Raw genomic sequence first — 25,429 nt, forward strand, 5'->3', positions numbered from 1 at the left:
ATGCTCCCTCCATGGGTTCTAGGTAGAGTTACTGTGGGAATGCTCCCTCCTTGGACTCTAGCTAGAGTCACTGTGAAAGTTTTCCCTCCTTGGGTTCTAGCTAGAGTCACTGTGAGAATGCTTCCTCCTTAGGTTCTATCAAGGGTCACTGTGGGAATGCTCCCTTCATGGGTTCTGGGTAGAGTCACTGTGAGAATGCTCGCTCCATGGGTTCCAGGTAGAGTTATTGTGGGATTGCTCCCTCCTTGGATTCTGGCTAGAGTCACTGTGAAAATGTTCCCTCCTTGGGTTCTAGCTAGAGTCACTGTGAGAATGCTCCCTCCATGGGTTCTAGGTAGAGTCACTGTGAGAATGCTTCCTCCTTGGGTTCAATCTAGAGTCACTGTGGGACTGTTCCCCCCTTGGTTTCTACCAAGAGTCACTGTGAGAATGCTCCCTCCATGTGTTCTAAGTAGAGTTACTGTGTGAATGCTCCCTCCTTGGATTCTAGCTAGAGTCACTGTGAGAATGCTCCCTCATTGGGTTCTAGTTAGAGTCACTGTGAGAATGCTCCCTTCATGGGTTCTAGGAAGAGTTACTGTGGGAATGCTCCCACCTTGGATTCTAGATAGAGTGACTGTGGGAATGCTCCCTCCTTGGGTTCTAGCTAGAGTCACTGTGAGAATGCTCCCTCCATGGGTTCTAGGAAGAGTTACTGTGGGAATGCTCCCTCCTTGGATTCTAGATAGAGTGACTGTGGGAATGCTCCCTCCTTGGGTTCTAGCTAGAGTCACTGTGAGAATGCTTCCTCCATGGTTTCTAGGTAGAGTTACTGTGGGAATGCTCCCTACTTGGATTCTAGATAGAGTCACTGTGAGAATGCTCCCTCCTTGGGTTCTAGCTAGAGTCACTGTGAGAATGCTCCCCCCATGGGTTCTAGGAAGAGTTACTGTGGGAATGCTCCCTCCTTCGATACTAGATAGAGTCACTGTGGGAATGCTCCCTCCTTGGGTTCTAGCTAGAGTCACTGTGAGAATGCTTCCTCCATGGGTTCTAGGTAGAGTTACTGTGGGAATGCTCAATCCTTGGATTCTAGATAGAGTCACTGTGAGAATGCTCCCTCCTTGGGTTCTAGCTAGAGTCGCTGGTGGAATGCTCCCTCCTTGGGTTCTACCAAGAGTCACTGTGAGAATGCTCCCTCCATGGGTTCTAGCAAGGGTCACTGTGGGAATGCTCCCTTCATGAGTTCTAGGTAGAATTACCGTATGAATGCTCCCTCCTTGGATTCTAGCTAGAGTCACTGTGAAAATGTTCCCTCCGTGGGTCCTAGCTACACTCACTGTGAGAATGCTTCCTCTTTGGGTTCTATCAGGAGTCACTGTGAGAATGTTCCCTCCTTGGCTTCTAGCAAGAGTCACTGTGAGAATGCTTCCTCCGTGGGTTCTAGGTAGAGTTACTGTGGGAATGCTCCCTCCTTGGATTCTACCTAGAGACACTGTGAGAATGCTCCCTCCATGGGTTCTAGGTAGAGTTACTGTGGGAATGCTCCGTCCTTGGATTGTAACTAGAGTCACTGTGGGAATGCTCCTTCCTTGGGTTCCAGCTAGAGTCACTGTGAGAATGCTCCCTCCATGGGTTCTAGGTAGAGTCACTGTGAGAATGCTCCCTCCTTGGGTTCAATCTAGAGTCACTGTGGGACTGTTCCCCCCTTGGGTTCTACCAAGAGTCACTGTGAGAATGCTCCCTCCATGTGTTCTAAGTAGAGTTACTGTGTGAATGCTCCCTCCGTGGATTCTAGCTAGAGTCACTGTGAAAATGTTCCCTCCTTGGGTTCTAGCTAGAGTCACTGTGAGAATGCTTCCTTCTTGGGTTCTAGCAAGGGTCACTGTGGGAATGCTCCCTCCATGGGTTCTCGGTAAAGTTACTGTGGGAATGCTCCCTCCATGGGTTTTAGGTAGAGTCACTGTGAGAATGCTTCCTCCTTGGGTTCTAGCTAGAGTGTGTGAGAATGCTCCCTCCTTAGGTTCTAGCAAGGGTCACTGTGGGAATGCTCCCTCCTTGGGTTCTAGCTAGAGTCACTGTGAGAATGTTCCCTCCTTGGGCTCTAGCTAGGGTCACTGTGGGAATGCTCCCTCCTTAGGTTCTATCAAGATTCTCTGTGAGAATGTTGCCTCCATGCGTTCTAGGTAGTGTTACTGTGACAATGCTCCCTCCTTGGATTCCAGCTAGAGTCGCTATGAGAATGCTTTCTCCTTGGGTTCTAGCAAGGGTCACTGTGAGAATGTTCCCTCCATGCATTCTTGGTAGTGTTACTGTGGGAATGTTCCCTCCTTGGGTTCTATCAAGATTCCCTGTGAGAATGCTTCTTCCATGGGTTCTAGGTAGTGTTATTGTGTGAATGCCTCCTCCCTGGGATAAAGCTAGAGTCACTGTGAGAATGCTCCCTCCATGGGTTCTAGGTAGAGTTACTGTGGGAATGCACCCTCCTTGGATTGTAGATAGTCACTGTGAGAATGCTCCCTCCTTGGGTTCTAGCTAGAGTCACTGTGGGAATGCCCCCTCCTTGGGTTCTACCAAGAGTCAATGTGAGAATGCTCCCTTCATGGGTTCTAGGTAGAGTTATTGTGGGAATGCTCCCTCCTTGGATTCTAGCTAGAGTCACTGTGAAAATATTCCCTCCTTGGGTTCTAGTTAGAGTCACTGAGAGAATGCTTCCTCCTTGGGTTCTAGCAAGGGACACTGTGAGAATACTCCCTCCATTGGTTCTCGGTAGAGTTACTGTTGGAATGCTCCCTCCATGGGCTCTAGGTAGTGTTACTGTGAGAATGCTCCCTCCTTGGGTTCCAGCTAGAGTCACTGTGAGAATGCTTCCTCCTTGGGTTCTATCAAGATTCCCTGTGAGAATGCTTCTTCCATGGGTTCTAGGTAGTGTTAATGTGAGAATGCCCCCTCCCTGGGTTAAAGCTAGAGTCACTGTGAGCATGCTCTCTCCATGGGTTCTATCAAGATTCCCTGTGAGAATGCTTCTTCCATGCATTCTTGGTAGTGTTACTGTGGGAATGCTCCCTCCTTGGGTTCTATCAAGATTCCCTGTGAGAATGTTTCTTCCATAGGTTCTAGGTAGTGTTATTGTGAGAATGCCCCCTCCCTGGGTTAAAGCTAGAGCCACTGTGAGAATGCTCCCTCCCTGGGTTCTAGGTAGAGTTACTGTGGGAATGCACCCTCCTTGGATTGTAGATAGAGTCACTGTGAGAATGCTCCCTCCTTGGGTTCTAGCTAGAGTCACTGTTGGAATGCCCCCTCCTTTGGTTCTACCAAGAGTCAATGTGAGAATGCTCCCTTCATGGGTTCTTGCTAGAGTCACTGTAGGAATGCCCCTCCTTGGGTTCTACCAAGAGTCAATGTGGGAATGCTCCCTCCTTGGATTCTAGCTAGAGTCACTGTGAAAATGTTCCCTCCTTGGGTTCTAGATAGAGTCACTGTGAGAATGCTTCCTCCCTGGGTTCTAGCAAGAGTCACTGTGAGAATGCTCCCTCTTTAGGTTCTAGCAAGGGTCACTGTGGGAATGCTCCCTCCATGGGTTCTCGGTAGAGTTACTGTGGGAATGCTCCCTCCTTGGGTTCTAGCTAGAGTCACTATGAGAATGTTCCCTCCTTGGGCTCTAGCTAGGCTCACTGTGGCAATGCTCCCTCCCTGGGTTCTATCAAGATTCACTGTGAGAATGTTCCCTCCAAGCATTCTAGGTAGCGTTGCTGTGAGAATTCTCCCTCCTTGGGTTCCAGCTAGAGTCACTGGGAGAATGCTTCCTCCTTGGGTTCTAGCAAGGGTCACTGTGAGAATGTTCCCTCCATGCATTCTAGGTAGTGTTACTGTGGGAATGCTCCCTCCTTGGGTTCTATCAAGATTCCCTGTGAGAATGCTTCTTCCATGGGTTCTAGGTAGTGTTATTGTGAGAATGCCCCCTCCCTGAGTTAAAGCTAGAGTCACTGTGAGAATGCTCCCTCCATGGGTTCTAGGTAGATTTACTGTGGGAATGCTCCCTCCTTGGATTGTAGATAGAGTCACTGTGAGAATTCTCCCTCCTTGGGTTCTAGCTAGAGTCACTGTGGGAATGCTCCCTCCTTGGGTTCTACCAAGAGTCAGTGTGAGAATGCTCCCTCCATGGATTCTAGGTCGAGTTACTGTGGGAATGCTCCCTCCTTGGATTCTAGCTAGAGTCACTGTGAAAATGTTCCCTCCTAGGGTTCTAGCTAGAGTCACTGTGAGAATGCTTCCTCCTTGGGTTCTAGGTAGAGTTACTGTGGGAATGCTCCCTCCATGGGTTCTAGGTAGAGTTACTGTGGGAATGCTCCCTCCATGGGTTCTAGGTAGAGTCACTGTGAGAATGCTCCCTCCTTGGATTCTCTCAAGATTCACTGTGAGAATGTTCCCTCCATGCGTTCTAGGTAGTGTTACTGTGAGAATGTCCCCTCCTTGGGTTCTAGCTAGAGTCACTGTGAGAATGTTCCCTCCATGCATTCTAGGTAGTGTTACTGTGAGAATGTCCCCTCCTTGGGTTCTATCAAGATTCCCTGTGAGAATGCTCCTTCCATGGGTTCTAGGTAGTGTTATTGTGAGAATGCCCCCTCCTTGGGTTAAAGCTAGTGTCACTGTGAGAATGCTCCCTCCTTTGGTTATACCTAGAGTCACTGTGGGAATGCTCCCTCCTTGGCTTCTACCAAGATTCCCTGTGAGAATGCTCCTTCCATGGGTTCTAGGTAGTGTTATTGTGAGAATGCCCCCTCCTTTGGTTATACCTAGAGTCACTTTAATAATGCTTCCTCCTTGGATTCTATCAAGATTCACTGTGGAAATGCTCGCTCGTTAGGTTCTGTGGAGAATCAATGTGAGAATGCTCCCTCCATGGGTTCTACCAAGAGTCAATGTGAGAATGCTCCCTCCTTGGGTTCTAGTTAGAGTCACTGTGAGAATGCTTCCTCCTTGGGTTCTAGCAAGGGACACTGTGGGAATACTCCCTCCATTGGTTATCAGTAGAGTTACTGTGGGAATTCTCCCTCCATGGGTTCTAGCTAGAGTCACTGTGAGAATGCTCCCTCCTTGCGTTCTATCAAGATTCACTGTAAGAATGTTCCCCCCATGCATTCTAGGTAGTGTTACTGTGAGAATGCTCCCTCCTTGGGTTCTAGCTAGAGTCACTGTGAGAATGCTTCCTCCTTGGGTTCTAGCTAGAGTCACTGTGAGAATGTTTCCTCCATGCATTCTAGGTAGTATTACTGTGGGAATGCTCCCTCCTTGGGTTCTATCAAGATTCCCTGTGAGAATGCTCCTTCCATGGGTTCTAGGTAGTGTTATTGTGAGAATGCCACCTCCTTGGGTTAAAGCTAGAGTCACTCTGAGAATGCTCCCTCCTTTGGTTATACCTAGAGTCACTCTGGGAATGCTCCCTCCTTGGGTTTTACCAAGATTCCCTGTGAGAATGCTCCTTCCATGGGTTCTAGCTAGTGTTATCGTAATAATCCCCCCTCCTTGGGTTAAAGTGAGAGTCACTGTGAGAATGCTCCCTCCTTTGGTTATACCTAGAGTCACTGTGAGAATGCTCCCTCCTTGGGTTAAAGCTAGAGTCACTGTGGGAATGCTCCTTCCTTGGGTTCTACCAAGATTCGCTGGGAGAATGCTCCTTCCATGGGTGCTAGGTAGTGTTATTGTGAGAATGCTCCCTCCTTTGGTTATACCTAGAGTCACTCTGGGAATGCTCCCTCCATGCGTTCTCGGTAGAGTTACTGTGGGAATGCTCCCTTCATGGGTTCTAGGTAGAGGTACTGTGGGAATGGTCCCTCCTTGAGTTCTAGCTAGAGTCACTGTGAGAATGTTCCCTCCTTGGGTTCTAGCTAGGATCACTGTGGGAATGCTCCCTCCTTGTGTTCTATCAAGATTCCCTGTGAGAATGCTCCCTCCATGGGTTCTAGCTAGAGTTACTGTGAGACTGCTACCTTCTTGGGCTCTGGTGAAAGTCACTCTGAGAATGCTCCATTCTCGGGTTCTAGCTAGATTCACTGCAAGAATTGCCCCTCTGTGAGTTCTCTTGAGAGTCACTCTCAGAATGTTCCTTCCTTGGGTTCTAGCTGGAGTCCCTGTGAGAATGTCCCTTCTTTTATTTTAGCTAGAGTCACTGTGAGACCGCTCCATGTGTTCTACTATCCTGTGAGCATGTTCCAGGTATCTGAATCATCTCTGAAACTGCTTCCCGTGTTCCTAAGCCCACTGAGGATGTTCCAAGTGTCTGCGGCCTCTGTGAGAAAGCTCTTCATGTTCAAGAGCCCATGACAGTGCTCCAGGTGTCTGCACCCTTTGTGAAACCGCTCCTCGTGTTCTAGAGTACTTTGAGAGTGCTCCAGGTGTGTGAACTCTCTGTGAGACTGCTCCTCGTGTTCTGGAGGCTGGTGAGCATGGTCCAGGTGTCTGAATTCTTTGTGAGACTGCTCCTTGTGTTTTAGAGCTTGGTGAGGATGTTCCAGACGTCTGAACCCTCTGTAAGACTGTTACTTGGGTGCTAGAGTCTGATGAGGATGTTCCAGGGATCTACAGCCTCTGTGAGACTGCTCCTCGTGTTCTAGAACTCAGTGAGGATGTTCCTGGTGTCTGCAGGCACTGTGAGACCTTTCCTTGTGTTCTAGAGTCCTGTGAGAGTGCTCCAGTTGTCTGAACGCTCTGTGATACCACTCCTCCTGTTCTAGAGCGCAGTGAGAGTACTCCGGCTGTCTGAAGCCTCTGTAAACATGCTCCAGGTGTATGCAGCCTCTGTAAGACAGCTCCATGTGTTGTAGATCTCGGTGAGGATGTTCCTGGTGTCTGCAGCCTCTGTGAGACGGCTCCTTGTGTTCTGGAGCCCTGTGAGCAGGTTCCTGGTGTCTGTTGTTTCTGTGAGACAGCTCCTCTGGTTCTTGAGCTGGTTGAGACTGCTCCTGGTGTCTGAACCCTCTGTGAGACTTCTCCTCGTGTTCTAGACCCTGGTGAGTATGTTCCAGGTGTTTGAATTCTTTGTGAGACCGCTCCTTGTGTTCTAGTGCCTGGTGAGGATGTTCCAGGTGTCTGAACTCTCTGTGAGACTGCTCCTCGTGTGCTAGAGTCTGATGAGGATGTTCCAGGTGGGGACAGCCCCTGTGATACTGCTCCTCATGTTCGAGAGCTCATTGAGGATGTTCCAGGTGTCTGTAGTCTCTGTGAGACCTCTCCTTGTGTTCAGAGCCCATTGAGAGTGCTTCAGGTGTCTGAACCCTCTGTGAGACCACTCCTCTTGTTCTGGAGTCCAGTGAGTTCTCCAGTTGTCTAAACCCTCTGTGAGACCACTCCTCGTGTTTTGGAACATAAAGAGAGTGCTCTGTGAGACGGCCCCTCACGTTCTAAAGCCCAGTGATCAGGTTTCATTTGTCTGCAGCCTCTGTGAGAAAGTTCCTTGTGTTATTGAGCCCGGTGGGAGTGCTCCAGGTGTCTGAACCCTCTGTGATACCACCTCTTGGGTTCTGGAGCCCAATGAGAGTGCTCCAGGTGTCTGCTCCAGCTGTCTGCAGTCTCTTTGAGACCACTCCTTGTGTTCTAGAGTCCGGTGAGGATGTTCCAGGTGTCTGAACCCTCTGTGAGACCTCTCCTCTTGTTCTAGAGCCCGGTGAGAGTGCTCCAAGTGTTTGCAGGCTAAGTGAGACCGCTCCTTGTGTTCTAGAGCCGGTGAGGATGCCCCTCGTGTCCTAGAATGATGGGGGCGCTCTGCTCCTCCTATTGTGGAGAATCCCTCGGACTGTGCCACATGTCCATGGACTGACACCAGTCCCCCACCCCTCAGTTGTCTCTTGCCCATCTCCATGGGCCTGGAGGTGAAGAGATCATGTCCATGGACCCTTGACCTCTCACCCCTGACCTGCCTGCACTGGGCCTCAGAGTGAGGGGCTCCTGTCCATGGACCCTTGACCTCTGACCCCTGACCTGCCTGTACTGGGCCTTAGAGTGAGGGGCTCCTGTCCATGGACCCTTGACCTCTCACCCCTGACCTGCCTGCACTGGGCCTCAGAGTGAGGGGCTCCTGTCCATGGACCCTTGACCTCTCACCCCTGACCTGCCTGCACTGGGCCTCAGAGTGAGGGGCTCCTGTCCATGGACCCTTGACCTCTGACCCCTGACCTGCTTGCACTGGTCCCACACCGCCTTTCTGCCCCCACAGGACCCACCAGTGGCCCGAGGGTGGCACTGGAGCTAGGGTCAGGGTGGAGGGTCCCAGGGAAGTGACCCAAGGACGGGGCAGTACCTCTCAGGTCACCCTTGCATGCACACACGACTCCTGGGCTCCAGCCCCTCTGTCCTAACCCTCGTCTCGTCTCTTCTCTTCCTTGCAGGGGAGTCCGGGGCTGCCTGGCATGCCGGGAGTGCGGGGGAAAGCTGGCCTTGTGGTAAGTAGCTGCCAACGCTGCTCTTGCTCTTACACTGTCTGTGATTATTGCACTGCGTTGAGACCTTTAATGTGCTGGTACATCTCTGGCATCAGGAAGCCTGCCCTACAGTCCTTAGCGAAGACCCTTCCCCCTCAGTGAGCCCTCTCAGACCTCAGTCATTTCAGGTCCCAGTGAGTCCACTCTGACCTCAGTGAGTCCACTCTGACCTCAGTGAGCCCACCCAGACCCCAGTGAATCCACTCAGACCCCAGTGAGCCCTCTTTGACTCAGTGACCCCTCAGAACCCAGTGAGCTCCCTCAGATCTCAGTGTGCCCTCTCACACCTCAGTCATTTCAGGTCCCAGTGAATCCACTCAGACCTCAGTGACCCCTCTCAGACCTCAGTCATTTCAGGTCCCAGTGAATCCACTCTGACCTCAGTGAGCCCACCCAGACCCCAGTGAACCCACTCAGAACCCAGTGAGCTCCCTCAGATCTCAGTGTGCCCTCTCAGACCTCAGTCATTTCAGGTCCCAGTGAATCCACTCTGACCTCAGTGAACCCACTCAGAACCCAGTGAGCCCTCTTTGACTCAGTGACCCCCTCAGAACCCAGTGAGCTCCCTCAGATCTCAGTGTGCCCTCTCAGACCTCAGTCATTTCAGGTCCCAGTGAATCCACTCTGACCTCAGTGAGCCCACCCAGACCCCAGTGAACCCACTCAGAACCCAGTGAGCTCCCTCAGATCTCAGTGTGCCCTCTCACACCTCAGTCATTTCAGGTCCCAGTGAATCCACTCAGACCTCAGTGACCCCTCTCAGACCTCAGAGTCATTTTAGATCTCTGTGAGTCCCCTCAGACCTCAGTGAACCCACTCAGACCCCAGTGAGCTCCCTCAGATCTTACTGAGCCCCCTCTGACCTCAGTGAGTCCACTCAGACCTCAGTGAACCCACTCAGACCACAGTGAGCTCCCTCAGACCTCAGTGACCCTCTCGGACTTCAGAGTCATTTCAGATCTCAGTGAGGCCACTCAGAACCCAGTGAGCTCCCTCAGATCTCAGTGAGCCCTCTCAGACCTCAGTCATTTCAGATCCCAGTAAATCCACTCAGACCTCAGTGACCCTCTCAGAACCCATAGTCATTTCAGATCTCCGTGAACCCACTCAGACCCCAGTGAGCTCCCTCAGATCTTACTGAGCCCCCTCTGACCTCAGTGAGTCCACTCAGACCTCAGTGAACCCACTCAGACCACAGTGAGCTCCCTCAGACCTCAGTGACCCTCTCGGACTTCAGAGTCATTTAAGATCTCAGTGAGCCCTCTCAGACCTCAGTGACCCACCTCAGTCCTTACTGAGCCCCCTCTGGCCTCAGTGTGCCCTCTCAGACCTCAGTCATTTCAGGTCCCAGTGAATCCACTCTGACCTCAGTGAGCCCACCCAGACCTCAGTGAACCCACTCAGAACCCAGTGAGCTCCCTCAGATCTCAGTGTGCCCTCTCAGACCTCAGTCATTTCAGGTCCCAGTGAGTCCACTCAGACCTCAGTGAACCCACTCAGGCCCCAGTGAGCCCTCTTTGACTCAGTGACCCACCTCAGTCCTTACTGAGCCCCCTCTGGCCTCAGTGAGCCCTCTCAGACCTCAGTCATTTCAGATCTCAGTAACCCCTCTCAGACCTCAGTCATTTCAGATCCCATTGAATCCACTCAGACCTCAGTGAGCCCACCCAGACCCCAGTGAGCCCTCTTTGACTCAGTGACCCTCTCAGACCTGAGTCATTTCAGATCTCAGTGAGTCCACTCAGACCTCAGTGAACCCACTCAGGCCCCAGTGAGCTCCCTCAGACCTTGGTGACCCTCTCAGACCTCAGAGTCATTTCAGATTTCAGTGAGTTCACTCAGACCTCACTGAACCCACTCAGACCCCAATGAGCTCTCTCAGACCTCAGTGACCCTCTCAGATCTCAGAGTCATTTCAGATCTCAGTGACCCACCTCAGTCCTTACTGAGCCCCCTCTGACCTCAGTGAGCCCTCTCAGACCTCAGTCATTTCAGGTCCCAGTGAATCCACTCTGACCTCAGTGAGCCCACCCAGACCCCAGTGAGCCCTCTTTGACTCAGTGACCCCCTCAGACCTGAATCATTTCAGATCTTAGTGAGTCCACTCAGACCTCCGTGAACCCACTCAGACCCCAGTGAGCTCCCTCAGACCTCAGTGACCCTCTCAGAACCCATAGTCATTTCAGATCTCAGTGAGGCCACTCAGACCTCAGTGAACCCACTCAGACCCCAGTGAGCTCCCTCATATCTCAGTGACCCCTCCCATACCTCAGAGTCATTTCAGATCTAAGTGAGTCTACTCAAACCTCAGTGAACCCACCCAGACCCCAGTGAGCTCCCTCACACCTCAGTGGCCCTCTCAGACCCCAGAGTCATTTCAGATCTCAGTGATTCCACTCAGACCTCAGTGAACCCACTCAGACCCCAGTGAGCTCCCTCACATCTCAGTGGCCCTCTAAGACCTCAGAGTCATTTCAGATCTCAAGTGTATCTACTCAAACCTCAGTGAACCCACTCAGACCCCAGTGAGCTCCCTCACACCTCAGTGGCCCTCTCAGACCTCAGAGTCATTTCAGATCTCAGTGATTCCACTCAGACCTCAGTGACCCACATCAGACCTTACTGAGCCCATTCTGACCTCAATGAGCCCTCTCAGACTCCAGTCATTTCAGATCTCAGTAACCCCTCTCCAACCTCAGTCATTTTAGATCCCAGTGAATCCGCTCAGACCTCAGTGAGCCCACCCAGATCCCAGTGAGCCCTTTTGACTCAGTGACCCTCTCAGACCTGAGTCATTTCAGATCTCAGTGAGTCCACTCAGACCTCAGTGAACCCACTCAGACCCCACGGAGCTCCCTCAGATCTCAGTGACCCCTTCCAGACCTCAGAGTCATTTCAGATCTCAGTGAGTCTACTCAGACCTCAGCGAACCCACTCAGACCCCAGTGAGCTCCCTCACACCTCAGTGACCCTCTCAGACCTCAGAGTCATTTCATATCTTAGTGAGTCCAGACCTCAGTGACCCACCTCAGACCTTACTGAGCCCCCTTTGATGTCAGTGAGCCCTCTCAGACCTCAGTCATTTCACATCTCAGTAACCCCTCTCAGACCTCAGTCATTTCAGATTCCAGTGAATCTACTCAGACCTCAGTGAGCCCACCCAGACCACAGTGACCCTCTCAGACCTCAGTCATTTCATATCTCAGTGCGCCTTCTCAGACCTCAGTGACCCCTCTCAGACCTCACTGAGCCAGCTCAGACCTCACTAAGCCCTCTAAAACCTCAGAGTTATTTCAGATCTCTTTGGCCCTCTCAGACCTCTGTGACCCTCTCAGACCTCAGAGTCATTTCAGATCTCGGTGAGCCCTCTCAGATCTCAGTGACCAACCTCAGACCTTACTGATCCCCCTCTGACCTCAGTGAGCACTCTCATACCTCAGTCATTTCAGATCTCAGTGAGTCCACTCAGATCTCAGTGAGCCCACCCAGACCCCAGTGAGCCCTCTTAGACACAGCGACCCTCTCAGAGTCATTTCATATCTCAGCAAGCCCACCTCTCAGGACCTCAGTGACCCCTCTCAGACCTCACTAACCCCTCTAAGACCTCAGTGTTATTTCGGATCTCAGTGACCCTTTCAGACATCGCTGAGCCCTCTCAGACCTCCGTGACTCTCTCAGACCTCAAAGTCATTCCAGATCTCAGTGAGCCCTCTAAGACCTCAGTGACCCACCTCAGATCTTACTGAGCCCCCTCAGACCTTAATGAGCACTCTCAGACCTCAGAGTCCTTTCAGATCTCACTGACCCCTCTCAGACCTTACTCATTTCAGATCTCAGTGAGCCCACCCAGACCCCAGTGAGCCTCCTCAGAACTCACTGAGCCCTCTCAGACCTTAGGGTCATTTCAGATCTCAATGAGCCCTCAGACCTCACTGAGCCCCCTCAGACCTCTGTGAGCCCATTCAAACCTCAGTCATTTCATATCTTAGTGAGTCCCCAAACCACAATGAACTGTCTTACTTTAGTGATCCTTCTCAGATCTGGGAGCCACTCGAGACCTGTGTGAGCCCTCTCTGTCCTCTGAGCCCCCCTCAGACCTTTATCAACCTTCCCATACTCCTGTGAGCCCCCCTCAGACCTCTGTGGATCAACTCAATCTTCAGTGAGCACTTTCAGACTTTAGTGAATCTTCCTAGAACTCTTTGAGGACCTAGTGACCTATGTTAGGCCCTGAGTCCTCAGTGAGCTCCCCACTCAAACCACAGTGAGCTCCCCTCTCAAACCTCAGTGGGCTGGCTTCTCAGACCTGAGTGAGCCCATTTACTCCTCAGTGACCCCACTCAGACACCAGTGAGCCCACTCATTCCTCAGTGAGCCCACTCAGACATCAGTGAGCCCACGCACTCCTCAGTGAGCCCTCTCAGACCTCATTGAGCCCAATCACCCCTTAGTGAGCCCACTCACCGCTTAGTGAGGGCACTCAGACCTCAGTGAGCCCACTCAGACCTTAGTGAGCCCTCTCAGACCTCAGTCATTTCAGATCTCAGTGAGTCCCCAAACCTCACTGAACTCTCTTGCTTTAGTGACCTTTGTCATATCTCTGTGAGACTCTTGAAACCTGTGTGAGCCCTCTCTGTCATCTGAGCCCTCCTCAGACTTTTATCAACTTTTTTGTACTCCTGGGAGCCCCCCTCATACCTCGGTGAGCCAATCCAACCCCCAGTGAGCCCTCTCAGAACCCAGTGATCCCTCTCACCCCTCAGTGAGCCGACTCACCCCTCAGTGAGCCCTCTCAGACCCCACACAGCCCTCAGTGTGCCCTCTCACACCCCACTGAGCCCACTCACCCCTCAGTGACCCCACACACCAATTAGTGAGCTCTCTCAGACCTCGGTGACGCATCCCAGACCTCAATGAGCCTACTCAGATCTCATGGAGCCTATTCAGATCTTAGTGAGCCCACTCAAACCTTAGTCATTTCGGATCTCAGTGATTCCCCAAACCTCAAGGACCCCTACTACTTTAGTGAAGCTTCTTAGATCTCCTCGAACCTCTTGAGACCAGTGTGAGCCCTCTCTGACCTCTGAGCCCTACTCAGAACTTTATCAACCTTCTTGTGCTCCTGTGGGTCCCCATTATACCTTGGTGAGCAAATCCAACCCTCAGTGAGCCCTCTCAGAACTCAGTGATCCCTCTCACCCCTCAGTGAGCCCTCTCACACCCCACCCACCCCTCAGTGAGCCCACTCATCCTTCACTGAGCCCTCTCAGACCTCATTGAGCCCACTCCACCCCTCAGTGAGCCCTCTCATAGCCCACTGAGCCCACTCGCCCCTCAGTGACCCCACACAACCATCAGTGAGCTCTCTGGGACCTCAATGACTCCTCTCAAACCTCAGTGAGCCCATTCAGACCTCAGCGAGCCCACTCAAACCCCAGAGTCATTTCAGATCTCAGTGAGTCCCCAAACCTCAGTGAACTGTTACTTTAGTGACCCTTCTCAGATCTGTGAGCCCATTGAGACCTGTGTGAGCCCTCTCTGTCCTCTGAGCCCTCCTCAGACCTTTATCAACCTTCTCATACTCCTATGAGTCCCCCACAGACACCTGTGAGCCAACCCCCAATGAGCCCTGTCAGACTTTAGTGAATCTTCTCAGATCTCTATGAGCCATGAGTGACCTACTTGAGACCCCTCAGGGAGTTCCCCTCTCAAACCTCAGTGAGATCTCAAACCTCAGTGAGCTCCACTCTCAACCCTCAGTGAGATCTCTCCACCATCAGTGAACCTCTGTTAACTTCACTGAGCCCCCGAGAGGTAAGTGAGTCCAGTTGTGTCTGACCCAAGATGGCTTTGCACCCTTCTGTCCAGATGTAACTCCTGCATTTTATAACATCTGCTTCTTTTGCCTTCTGCAGGGAAAGCCAGGAGATAAAGGCGCTCTCGGAATCCAAGGCCCCCCAGGTCCAGAGGTGAGCACCCTTTCACCAGGGATCGTCTATATTCACATGTCTTTGATATTTTAAATTACAGCGTTTATGGATCTCTCAGAATTGGGTGCAGCTCTGTGTTCTGCAAACGAGCAGATGACTGCAAAGACACACCCTGTCCACTTCCGGGCAGGACCTGACGCCTTCCTACGGCTCACAGGGAAACTCCTATTATTGTTGTGCAGTCGACAACAGTGAGTTTTCATCTGTAGTCACTAATAACAGTGAGTGCTTAACTATAGGCTCTTAGTGAGTCATTGGCATGGGTGAGTGATGCACCACAGTCAGTGGGTGAGCCTCTGACATCATGTTATCTCTCACCAACGGGGCAAGCGACATGCATCAGAGTTCACCTGCAGTCAGCAAGTCACTGCTATCAGTGAGTTTTCATCTATAGTGTGAAGTTCCAGTGACAGCTTCCCAACACCCTGGAAGCAGCTCTCCAAGGTGAAACGTCCTCCTCTGCATCATTCAGAGGGTTTACGCACATTAAAGAAGACAGCACTGCTCATCTCAAGACCCTTACCATGGCGTCAGCCAAACCAATGGCTGAGCTTTGTGCTTACTCACAAGTGCACACTGTGCTGGCAACAGAGGCCGTAACACGGGGGTCTGTATCCACTCTCAGTCTAGCAAAGTCACAAGGAGGCTGGACAAGTAGGCCTTCTCTGTTACTCACACTGTGCTGGCTTCGGAGGCCGTAACACGGGCGTCTGTATCCACTCTCAGCATAGCACAGTCACAAGGAGGCTGGCATGTAGGTCTCCTCTGTTACTCACACTGTGCTGGCCTCACAGGCCGTAACATGGGCGTCTGTATCCACTCTCAATCTAGCCAAGTCACAAGGATGCTGACATGTAGGCCTCCTCTGTTACTCACACCGTGCTGGCAACGGAGGCCGTAACACGGGCCTCTGTATCCACTCTCAGTCTAGCAATCACAAGGAGGCTGGACATGTAGGCCTCCTCTGTTACTCACACTGTGCTTGCCTCGGAGGCCGTAACACGGGCGTCTGTATCCACTCTCAGTCTAGCACAGTCACAAGGATGCTGGCATGTAGGCCTCCTCTGTTACTCACACTGTGCTGGCAACGGAGGCCATAACACGGACGTCTGTATCCACTCTCCGTCTAGCAATCACAAGGAGGCTGGACATATAGGCCTCCTCTGTTACTCACACTGTGCTGGCCTCGGAGGCCATAACACGGACGTCTGTATCCACTCTCCGTCTAGCAATCACAAGGAGGCTGGACATATAGGCCTCCTCTGTTACACCGTGCTGGCCTCGGAGGACGTAACACGGGGGTCTGTATCCACTCTCCGTCTAGCAATCAGAAGGAGGCTGGGCATGTAGGCCTCCTCTGTTACTCACACTGTGCTGGCCTTGGAGGCCGTAACACAGACGTCTGTATCCACTCTCCGTCTAGCAATCACAAGGAGGCTGGACATGTAGGCCTCCTCTGTTACTCACACTGTGCTTGCCTCGGAGGCCGTAACACGGGCGTCTGTATCCACTCTCAGTCTAGCACAGTCACAAGGAGGCTGGCATGTAGGCCTCCTCTGTTACTCACACTGTGCTGGCAACGGAGGCCATAACACGGACGTCTGTATCCACTCTCCGTCTAGCAATCACAAGGAGGCTGGACATATAGGCCTCCTCTGTTACTCACACTGTGCTGGCCTCGGAGGCCATAACACGGACGTCTGTATCCACTCTCCGTCTAGCAATCACAAGGAGGCTGGACATATAGGCCTCCTCTGTTACACCGTGCTGGCCTCGGAGGACGTAACACGGGGGTCTGTATCCACTCTCCGTCTAGCAATCAGAAGGAGGCTGGGCATGTAGGCCTCCTCTGTTACTCACACTGTGCTGGCCTTGGAGGCCGTAACACGGACGTCTGTATCCACTCTCCGTCTAGCAATCACAAGGAGGCTGGACATATAGGCCTCCACTGTTACTCACACTGTGCTGGCCTCGGAGGATGTAACACGGGGGTCTGTATCCACTCTCCGTCTAGCAATCAGAAGGAGGCTGGTCATGTAGGCCTCCTCTGTTACTCACACTGTGCTGGCAACGTAGGCCGTAACACGGACGTCTGTATCCACTCTCAGTCTAGCACAGTCACAAGGAGGCTGGCATGTAGGCCTCCTCTGTTACTCACACTGTGCTGGCAATGGAGGCCGTAACACGGGCGTCCGTATCCACTCTCAGTCTAGCATAGTCACAAGGAGGCTGGGAATGTAGGCCTCCTCTGTTACTCACACTGTGCTGACCTCGGAGGCCGTAACACAGGCGTCTGTATCCACTCTCAGTCTAGCACAGTCACAAGGAGGCTGGGCATGTAGGCCTCCTCTGTTACTCACACTGTGCTGGCCTCGGAGGCCGTAACACGGCCTCTGTATCCACTCTCAGTCTAGCACAGTTACAAGGAGGCTGGGCATATAGGCCTCCTCTGTTACTCACACTGTGCTGGCCTTGGAGGCCGTAACACGGGCGTCTGTATCCACTCTAAGTCTAGCAATCACAAGGAGGCTGACATGTAGACCTCCTCTGTTACTCACACTGTGCTGGCCTCGGAGGCCGTAACACGGGCGTCTGTATCCACTCTCAGTCTAGCAGTCACAAGGAGGCTGGCATGTAGGCCTCCTCTGTTACTCACACTGTGCTGGCCTCGGAGGCCGTAACACAGGCGTCTGTATCCACTCTCAGTCTAGCACAGTCACAAGGAGGCTGGCATGTATGCCATCTTTGTTACTCACACTGTGCTGGCCTCGGAGGCCATAACACGGGCGTCTGTATCCACTCTCAGTCTAGCAAAGTCACAAGGAGGCTGGCATGTAGGCCTCCTCTGTTATTCACACTGTGCTGGCCCCGGAGGCCGTAACCCGGGCGTCTGTATCCACTCTCACTCTAGCACAGTCACAAGGAGGCTGGCATGTAGGCCTCCTCTGTTACTCACACTGTGCTGGCCTCGGAGGCTGTAACACGGGCGTCTGTATCCACTCTCAGTCTAGCACAGTCACAAGGAGGCTGGGCATGTACGCCTCCTCTGTTACTCACACTGTGCTGGCCTTGGAGGCCGTAACACGGGCGTCTGTATCCACTCTCAATCTAGCAATCACAAGGAGGCTGGACATGTAGGCCTCCTCTGTTACTCACACTGTGCTGGCCTTGGAGGCCGTAACACGGGCGTCTGTATCCACTCTCAGTCTAGCACAGTCACAAGGAGGCTGGGCATGTAGGCCTCCTCTGTTACTCACACTGTGCTGGCCTCGGAGGCCGTAACACAGGGGTCTGTATCCACTCCCAATCTAGCAATCACAAGGAGGCTGGGCATGTAGGCCTCCTCTGCTACTCACACTGTGCTGGCCTCAGAGGCCATAACACGGGGGTCTGTATCCACTCTCAGTCTAGCACAGTCACAAGGAGGCTGGACATGTAGGCCTCCTCTGTTACTCACACTGTGCTGGCCTCGGAGGCCGTAACACGGGCGTCTGTATCCACTCTCAGTCTAGCACAGTCACAAGGAGGCTGGGTATGTAGGCCTTCTCTGTTACTCACACTGTGCTGGCCTCGGAGGCCGTAACACGGGCGTCTGTATCCACTCTCAGTCTAGAACAGTCACAAGGAGGCTGGGCATGTAGGCCTCCTCTGTTACTGACACTGTGCTGGCCTCGGAAGCCGTAACACGGGTGTCTGTATCCACTCTCAATCTAGCAATCACAAGGAGGCTGGACATGTAGGCCTCCTCTGTTACTCACACTGTGCTGGCCTTGGAGGCCGTAACACGGGCGTCTGTATCCACTCTCAGTCTAGCACAGTCACAAGGAGGCTGGGCATGTAGGCCTCCTCTGTTACTCACACTGTGCTGGCCTCGGAGGCCGTAATATGGGCGTCTGTATCCACTCTCAGTCTAGCACAGTCACAAGGAGGCTGGGCATGTAGGCCTCCTCTGTTAATCACACTGTGCTGGCCTCGGAGGCCGTAACACGGGCGTCTGTATCCACTCTCAGTCTAGCAGTCACAAGGAAGCTGGGCATGTAGGCCTCCCCTGTTACTCACACTGTGCTGGCCTCGCAGGCCGTAACATGGGCCTCTGTATCCACTCTCAGTCTAGCACAGTCACAAGGAGGCTGGGCATGTAGGCCTCCTCTGTTACTCACACTGTGCTGGCCTCGGAGGCCGTAACACGGGCGTCTGTATCCACTCTCAGTCTAGCACAGTCACAAGGAGGCTGGCATGTAGGCCTCCTCTGTTACTCACACTGTGCTGGCCTCGCAGGCCGTAACATGGGCCTCTGTATCCACTCTCAGTCCAGCAGAGTCACAAGGAGGCTGGGCATGTAGGGCTTCTCTGTTACTCACACTGTGCTGGCAATGGAGGCCGTAACACGGGCGTCTGTATCCACTCTCAGTCTAGCAGTCACAAGGATGCTGGCATTTAGGCCTCCTCTGTTACTCACACTGTGCTGGCCTCGGAGGCTGTAACACGGGCGTCTGTATCCACTCTCAGTCTAGCACAGTCACAAGGAGGCTGGGCATGTAGGCCTCCTCTGTTACCGATACTGTGCTGGCCTTGGAGGCACGATGAGCCCAGGGGCCGAGGAGAGCAGTGACTGGGTCCAAATCTGACATCCACCACTGAGCCTCGCCGTGCATGCATCGTGTGTGTACACGTGTGTGTTCATTTATTAGTGAGACTGCTTGTGTGTGTTTGTCATAGTGTGCCTTCCTGATGAACATGGTTGCTTCATAGTAGCAATCCCCGGTGTCAGGGTCCCCCGAGAGTACATGGGCTCCCTATCACTTTGGGTTCACCTCGGGCACAGCTGTCTTCGTGGCAGAGGAGTGGTGCTTGCAGAATGTGGACATACTTTGTGTATTCTGTGCACCTGTCAGCCATCGCTCCCATATTCTGACCAAACTTTGGCCACTCCTGGCATCGTAGTGGCCACGAGAGATGCACTGTGACATCCTGACAAGTGTGAGGTCCAGCCAAGGCCCAGTAATACCTCTGACATGATGGAAAGCATCCTTGGGCTTCCAGAGGCGTCCGGGGCGCCCTGGCCATGGCATGTGATTGTGAAGCGTCTACATCTGAGGCTGATTGTGTCCATGTGGAGAATTTGCACTTGAAGACAAACAACTGTATCTACTCAAAATAAAAACTAGTATTTTGAAGGCAAAATCTTGTTTTTTCGAAGGAAAAAAAAATGGAATTGTATTTGACAAAAAAATAAGTTTATTTTTCTGCTACGCTGATGAAGCGGAAAATAGTTCAATTTCCAAAACATATTCAAAGCTGATAGCTGAGTGTTAATTCAGCTGAGCTGGGAGACTGCAGTGATTCTGCCCTTTCTCGCAGAGACACCTCTGCTTCGACTGTTACTTCATGAGCCATGTGGAGGCATTTCATGTCACTCTCCTCCTGACACTTCTGCTGCAGTGATCGGGTCACTCAGTGTTAACAGACGTGGTCACTATTGTGCACTGATGACGTGTCAGCACCTTGGGGTGGTTTCCTTCAGTAGAGGAAGCTCTTCATAAAATAATGGGCTGGAGACCCCAGGTCTATATTCACTGATATCCGTGACTTTTTGTCCATGGTGAAAGGACGAGTGAGTGACATCAGTGAATTATCGTCTGAAATCCATGGGTGAGTTACTGTCATAAGTGACTTTTCATGTCCAGCCAACAAGCAGTTCACTCATATCGGTGAGTTTCTTTGTAGTCAGTGCACTAGTCGCTGACTTTGATAAGCTCATCTGGGATGTTTTCTGTCGTCACTGCTTGAGTCACTGACATCACTGAGTTCAACAGTAGTCACTGGGTGTGCCTGGGGTTGTGATGTCTGCTTCTGGCATTGACACCTGGTCCTGCAAGTTCAACTTCTGACCTTGATACCTGGTCCTTCAAGGTCTGCTTCTGTCATTGACACCTGGTGCTGTGGTGTCTGCTTCCGACATTGGCACCTGGTGCTGTGGTGTCTGCTTCTGACATTGGCACCTGGTGCTGTGGTGTCTGCTTCAGTCATTGAGACCTGGTGCTGTGCTGTCTGCTTCTGACATTGACACCTGGTGCAGTGGTGTCTGCTTCTGACATTGGCATCTGGTGCTGTGGTGTCTGCTTCTGACATTGGCACTTGGTGCTGCGGTGTCTGCTTCTGACATTTGCACCTGGTGCTGCAGTGGCTGCTTCAGATATTGGCAGCTGGTGCTGTGGTGTCTGTTTCTGACATTTGCACCTGGTGCTGCGGTGTCTGCTTCAAACATTGGCAGCTGGTGCTGTGGTGTCTGCTTCTGACATTGACACCTGGTGCTGCAGTGTCTGCTTCAGACATTGACACCTGGTGCTGTGGTATCTTCTTCTGACATTGACACCTGGTGCTGTGGTGTCTGCTTCTGACATTTGCACCTGGTGCTGCGGTGTCTGCTTCAGACATTGGCACTTGGTGCTGCGGAGTCTGCTTCAGACATTGGCACCTGGTGCTGTCGTGTCTGCCTCTGTCATTGACACCTGGTGCTGTGGTGTCTGCTTCTGACATTTGCACCTGGTGCTGCAGTGTCTGCTTCAGACATTGACATCTGGTGCTGTGGTGTCTGCTTCTGACATTGACACCTGGTGCTGTGGTGTCTGCTTCTGACATTGGCACCTGGTGCTGTGGTGTCTGCTTCTGACATTTGCACCTTGTGCTGCGGTGTCTGCTTCTGACATTGGCACTTGGTGCTGCGGTGTCTGCTTTTCTCATTGACACCTAGTGCTGCGGTGTCTGCTTTCCTCATTGACACCTGGTGCTGTGGTGTCTGCTTCAGACATTGGCAGCTGGTGCTGTAGTGTCTGCTTCTGACATTGACACCTGGTGCTGCGGTGTCTGCTTTAGACATTGGCACCTGGTGCTGTGGTGTCTGCTTCTGGCATTTGCACCTGCTGCTGTGGTGTCTGCTTCTAACATTTGCACCTGGTGCTGCGGTGTCTGCTTCAGACATTTGCACCTGGTGCTGCGGTGTCTGCTTCAGACATTGGCAGCTGGTGCTGTGGTGTCTGCTTCTGACATTGACACCTGGTGCTGCAGTGTCTGCTTCTGACATTGGCACCGGGTGCTGTGTTGTCTGCTTCTGACATTTGCACCTGGTGCTGCGGTGTCTGCTTCTGACATTGACACCTGGTGCTGCGGTGTCTGCTTCTGTCATTGACACCTGGTGCTGTGGTATCTGCTTCTGACATTTGCACCTGGTGCTGCGGTGTCTGCTTCAGACATTGACACCTGGTGATGCGGTGTCTGCTTCAGACATTGACACCTGATGCTGTGGTGTCTGCTTCTGACATTGGCACTAGGTGCTATGGTGTCTACTTCTGACATTGACACCTGGTGCAGTGGTGTCTGCTTCTGACATTGGCACCTGGTGCTGTGGTGTCTGCTTCTGACATTTGCACTTGGTGCTGCGGAGTCTGCTTCAGTCATTGGCACCTGGTGCTGTGGTGTCTGCCTCTGTCATTGACACCTGGTGCTGTGGTGTCTGCTTCTGACATTTGCCCCTGGTGCTGCAGTGTCTTCTTCAGACATTGACACCTGGTGCTGTGGTCTCTGCTTCTGACATTGACACCTGGTGCTGTGGTGTCTGCTTCTGACGTTGGCACCTGGTGCTGTGGTGTCTGCTTCTGACATTTGCACCTGGTGCTGCAGTGTCTGCTTTTGACATTGGCACTTAGTGCTGCAGTGTCTGCTTTTCTCATTGACACCTGGTGCTGCGGTGTCTGCTTTTCTCATTGACACCTGGTGCTGTGGTGTCTGCTTTTCTCATTGACACCTGGTGCTGCAGTGTCTGCTTTTCTCATTGACACCTGGTGCTGTGGTGTCTGCTTCTGGCATTGGCACCTGGTGCTGTGATGTCTGCTTCTGACATTGAAACCTGGTGCTGCGGTGTCTGCTTCAGACATTGGCACCTGGTGCTGCGGTGCCTGCTTCAGACATTGGCACCTGGTGCTGCGGTGTCTGCTTCTGGCATTGGCACCTGGTGCTGTGGTGTCTGCTTCTGACATTGACACCTGGTGCTGCCGTGTCTGCTTCAGACATTGGCACCTGGTCCTGTGGTGTCTGCTTCTGGCATTGGCACCTGGTGCTGTGGTGTCTGCTTCTGACATTGACAGCTGGTGCTGCGGTGTCTGCTTCTGGCACTAGCACCTGGTGCTGTGGTGTCTGCTTCTGACATTGGCACTTGGTGTTGTAGTGTCTTCTTTTCTCATTGACACCTGGTGCTGCGGTGTCTGCTTTTCTCATTGGCACCTGGAGCAGTGGTGTCTGCTTCTGGCATTGGCACCTGGTGCTGTGATGTCTGCTTCTGGCATTGGCACCTGGTGCTGTGATGTCTGCTCCTGACATTGACACATGGTGCTGCGGTGTCTGCTTCAGACATTGGCACCTGGTGCAGTGGTGTCTGCTTCTGACATTGGCACCTGGTGCTGTGATGTCTGCTTCTGACATTGACACCTGGTGCTGCAGTGTCTGCTTCAGACATTGGCACCTGGTGCTGTGGTGTCTGATTCTGGCACTAGCACCTGGTGGGTATACTTATTCCTGTCATTGGCACCTGGCAGGTATATTTACTTGTTTGCACTGATACCTAGTGAGTATACCTACTTCTGGCACTGGCACCTGGTGGGCATATTTACTTCTGGCACTGGCATATGGTGTCCACTCCTGGCAGTGGCACCTGGTGGGTATATGTATGTCTGCCACTGCACCTGGTGCTCCGGTGTCTGCATCTGGCACTAGCACCTGGTGGGTATATTTATTCCTGGCATTGGCACCTGGGAAATCTATTTACTTCTGGCACTGGCAGGTATATTTACTTCTCACACTGACACCTGGTGAGTATATTTACTTCTTGTACTAGCACCTGGCGGGAAATATTTATTTCTGGCACTGGCACCTGGTGCTGTGTTGCCCGCTTCTGGCACTAGAACCTGGTGGGTATATTTATTTCTTGTACTGGCACCTGGCGGGTATATTTATGTCTGGTACTGGCACCTAGTGCTGCGGTGTCTGCTCCTGGCAGGTATATTTATTTCTGGCACTGTCAACTTGTGCTCTGGTGCCCGCTTCTGGCACGGACACCTGGCGGAAATATTTAGTCCTGGCACTGGCACCTGGTGCTGTGGTGTTCACTTTTGGCACTGACACCTGATGGGTATATATACTCCTGGCACTGGTGCCTGGTCAGTGATTTAGGTACTCTTGAAGTTGCCCTGTTGGTACTGCTTGGTTAGGACAGGTACTCTTGAAGTAGCCCTGTGGGTACTCTATGAGTGGGATAGGTAATCCTGAAGTAGTCCTGTGGGTACTGCTTGGGTGGGATAGTTACTCCTGAAGTAGTCCTGTTGGTACTCCTTGGTTGGGATAGGTACTCCTGCAGTAGCCCTGTTGGTACTCCTTGGGTGGGATAGTTACTCGTGAAGTAGACATGTTGGTACTCCTTGGGTGGGCTAGGTACTTGTCAAGTAGTCCTGTGGGTACTCCTTGGTTGGAATAGGTACTCGTGAAGTCACCCTGTTGGTACTCCTTAGGTGGCATAGGTACTCGTAAAGTCACCCTGTGGGTACTCCTTCGGTGGAATAGGTACTCGAGAAGTAGCCCTGTTGGAACTCCTTGGGTGGTATAGGTACTCGTGAAGAAGTCCTGTAGGTACTCCTTGGGTGGGATAGGTACTCGTGAAGTTGCCCTGTTGGTACTCCTTGGGTGGCATAGGTACTCGTGAAGTCGCCCTGTGGGTACTCCTTGGGTGGGATAGGTACTCGAGAAGTAGCCCTGTTGGAACTCCTTGGGTGGGATAGGTACTCGGGAAGTAGCCCTGTTGGTACTCCTTGGGTGGGATAGGTACTCATGAAGTAGTCCTGTGGGTACTCCTTGGTTGGGATAGGTACTCGTGAAGTAGCTATGTTGGTACTCCTCGGGTGGGATAGTTACTCATGAAGTAGTCCTGTTGGTACTCCTTGGTTGGGATAGGTACTCGTGAAGTCACCCTGTGGGTACTCCTTGGGTGGGATAGTTATTCATGAATTTGCCCTGTGGGTACTCCTTGTTTGGGATAATAGTTACTTGTGAAGTTGCCCTGTTGGTACTCCTTGTTTGGGATAATAGTTACTTGTGAAGATGCCCTGTTGATACTTCTTGGTTGGGATAGGTACTCGTGAAGTCGCCCTGTGGGTACTCCTTGGGTGGGATAGGTACTCGTGAAGTCGCCCTGTGGGTACTCCTTGGGTGGGATAATAGTTACTCGTGAAGTCGCCCTGTTGGCACTCCGTGGTTGGGATATTAGTTACTCATCAAGTCACCCTGTTGTTACTTCTTGGTTGGGATAGGTACTCATGAAGTAGCCCTATGGGTACACTTTGGGTGAGATAGGTATTCGTGAAGTAGCCCTGTTGGTAGTCCTTGGGTGGGATAGGTACTCGTGAAGTCGCCCTGTGGGTACTCCTTGGGTAGGATAGGTACTCTTGAAGTCGCCCTGTGGGTACTTCTTGGGTGGGATAGTTATTCGTGAAGTAGCCCTGTTGGTACTCCTTGGTTGGGATAGGTACACGTGAAGTCGCCCTGTGGGTACTCTTTGGATGGGATAGTACTTGTGAATTAGCCCTGTTGGTAGTCCTTGGGTTGGATAGGTACTCGTGAAGTTGCCCTGTTGGTACTCCTTGGTTGGGATACGTACTCGTGAAGTCGCCCTGTGGATACTCCTTGGTTGGGATAGGTACTTGTGAAGTCACTCTGTGGGTACTCTTTGGGTGGGATAGGTACTCATGAAGTAGCCCTGTTGGTAGTCCTTGGGTGCGATAGGTACTCGTGAAGTAGCCCAGTGGGTACTCCTTGGGTGGGATAGTTATTAGTGAAGTCGCCAGTGGGTACTCCTCAGGTGGGATATTTATTTGTGAAGTCGCCCTGTGGGTACTCCTTGGGTGGGATACGTACTCGTGAAGTCGCCCTGTGGGTACT

General features: G+C 52.2%; 1 protein-coding gene across 1 annotated transcript in view; it reads left to right on the forward strand.

The window, feature by feature from the left end:
- Positions 1-25,429, forward strand: part of COL27A1 (collagen type XXVII alpha 1 chain) — a 1,169,012-nt gene that overhangs the window by 610,862 nt on the left and 532,721 nt on the right. Inside the window, exons 18-19 of the mRNA XM_069236924.1 lie at positions 8,364-8,417; positions 14,372-14,425. Coding sequence (XP_069093025.1) covers positions 8,364-8,417; positions 14,372-14,425 — 108 coding nt within the window. The remainder of the gene's footprint in view (positions 1-8,363; positions 8,418-14,371; positions 14,426-25,429) is intronic.

Source organism: Pleurodeles waltl, chromosome 6, assembly GCF_031143425.1.
Source record: "Pleurodeles waltl isolate 20211129_DDA chromosome 6, aPleWal1.hap1.20221129, whole genome shotgun sequence".
Classification (NCBI taxonomy): domain Eukaryota; kingdom Metazoa; phylum Chordata; class Amphibia; order Caudata; family Salamandridae; genus Pleurodeles; species Pleurodeles waltl.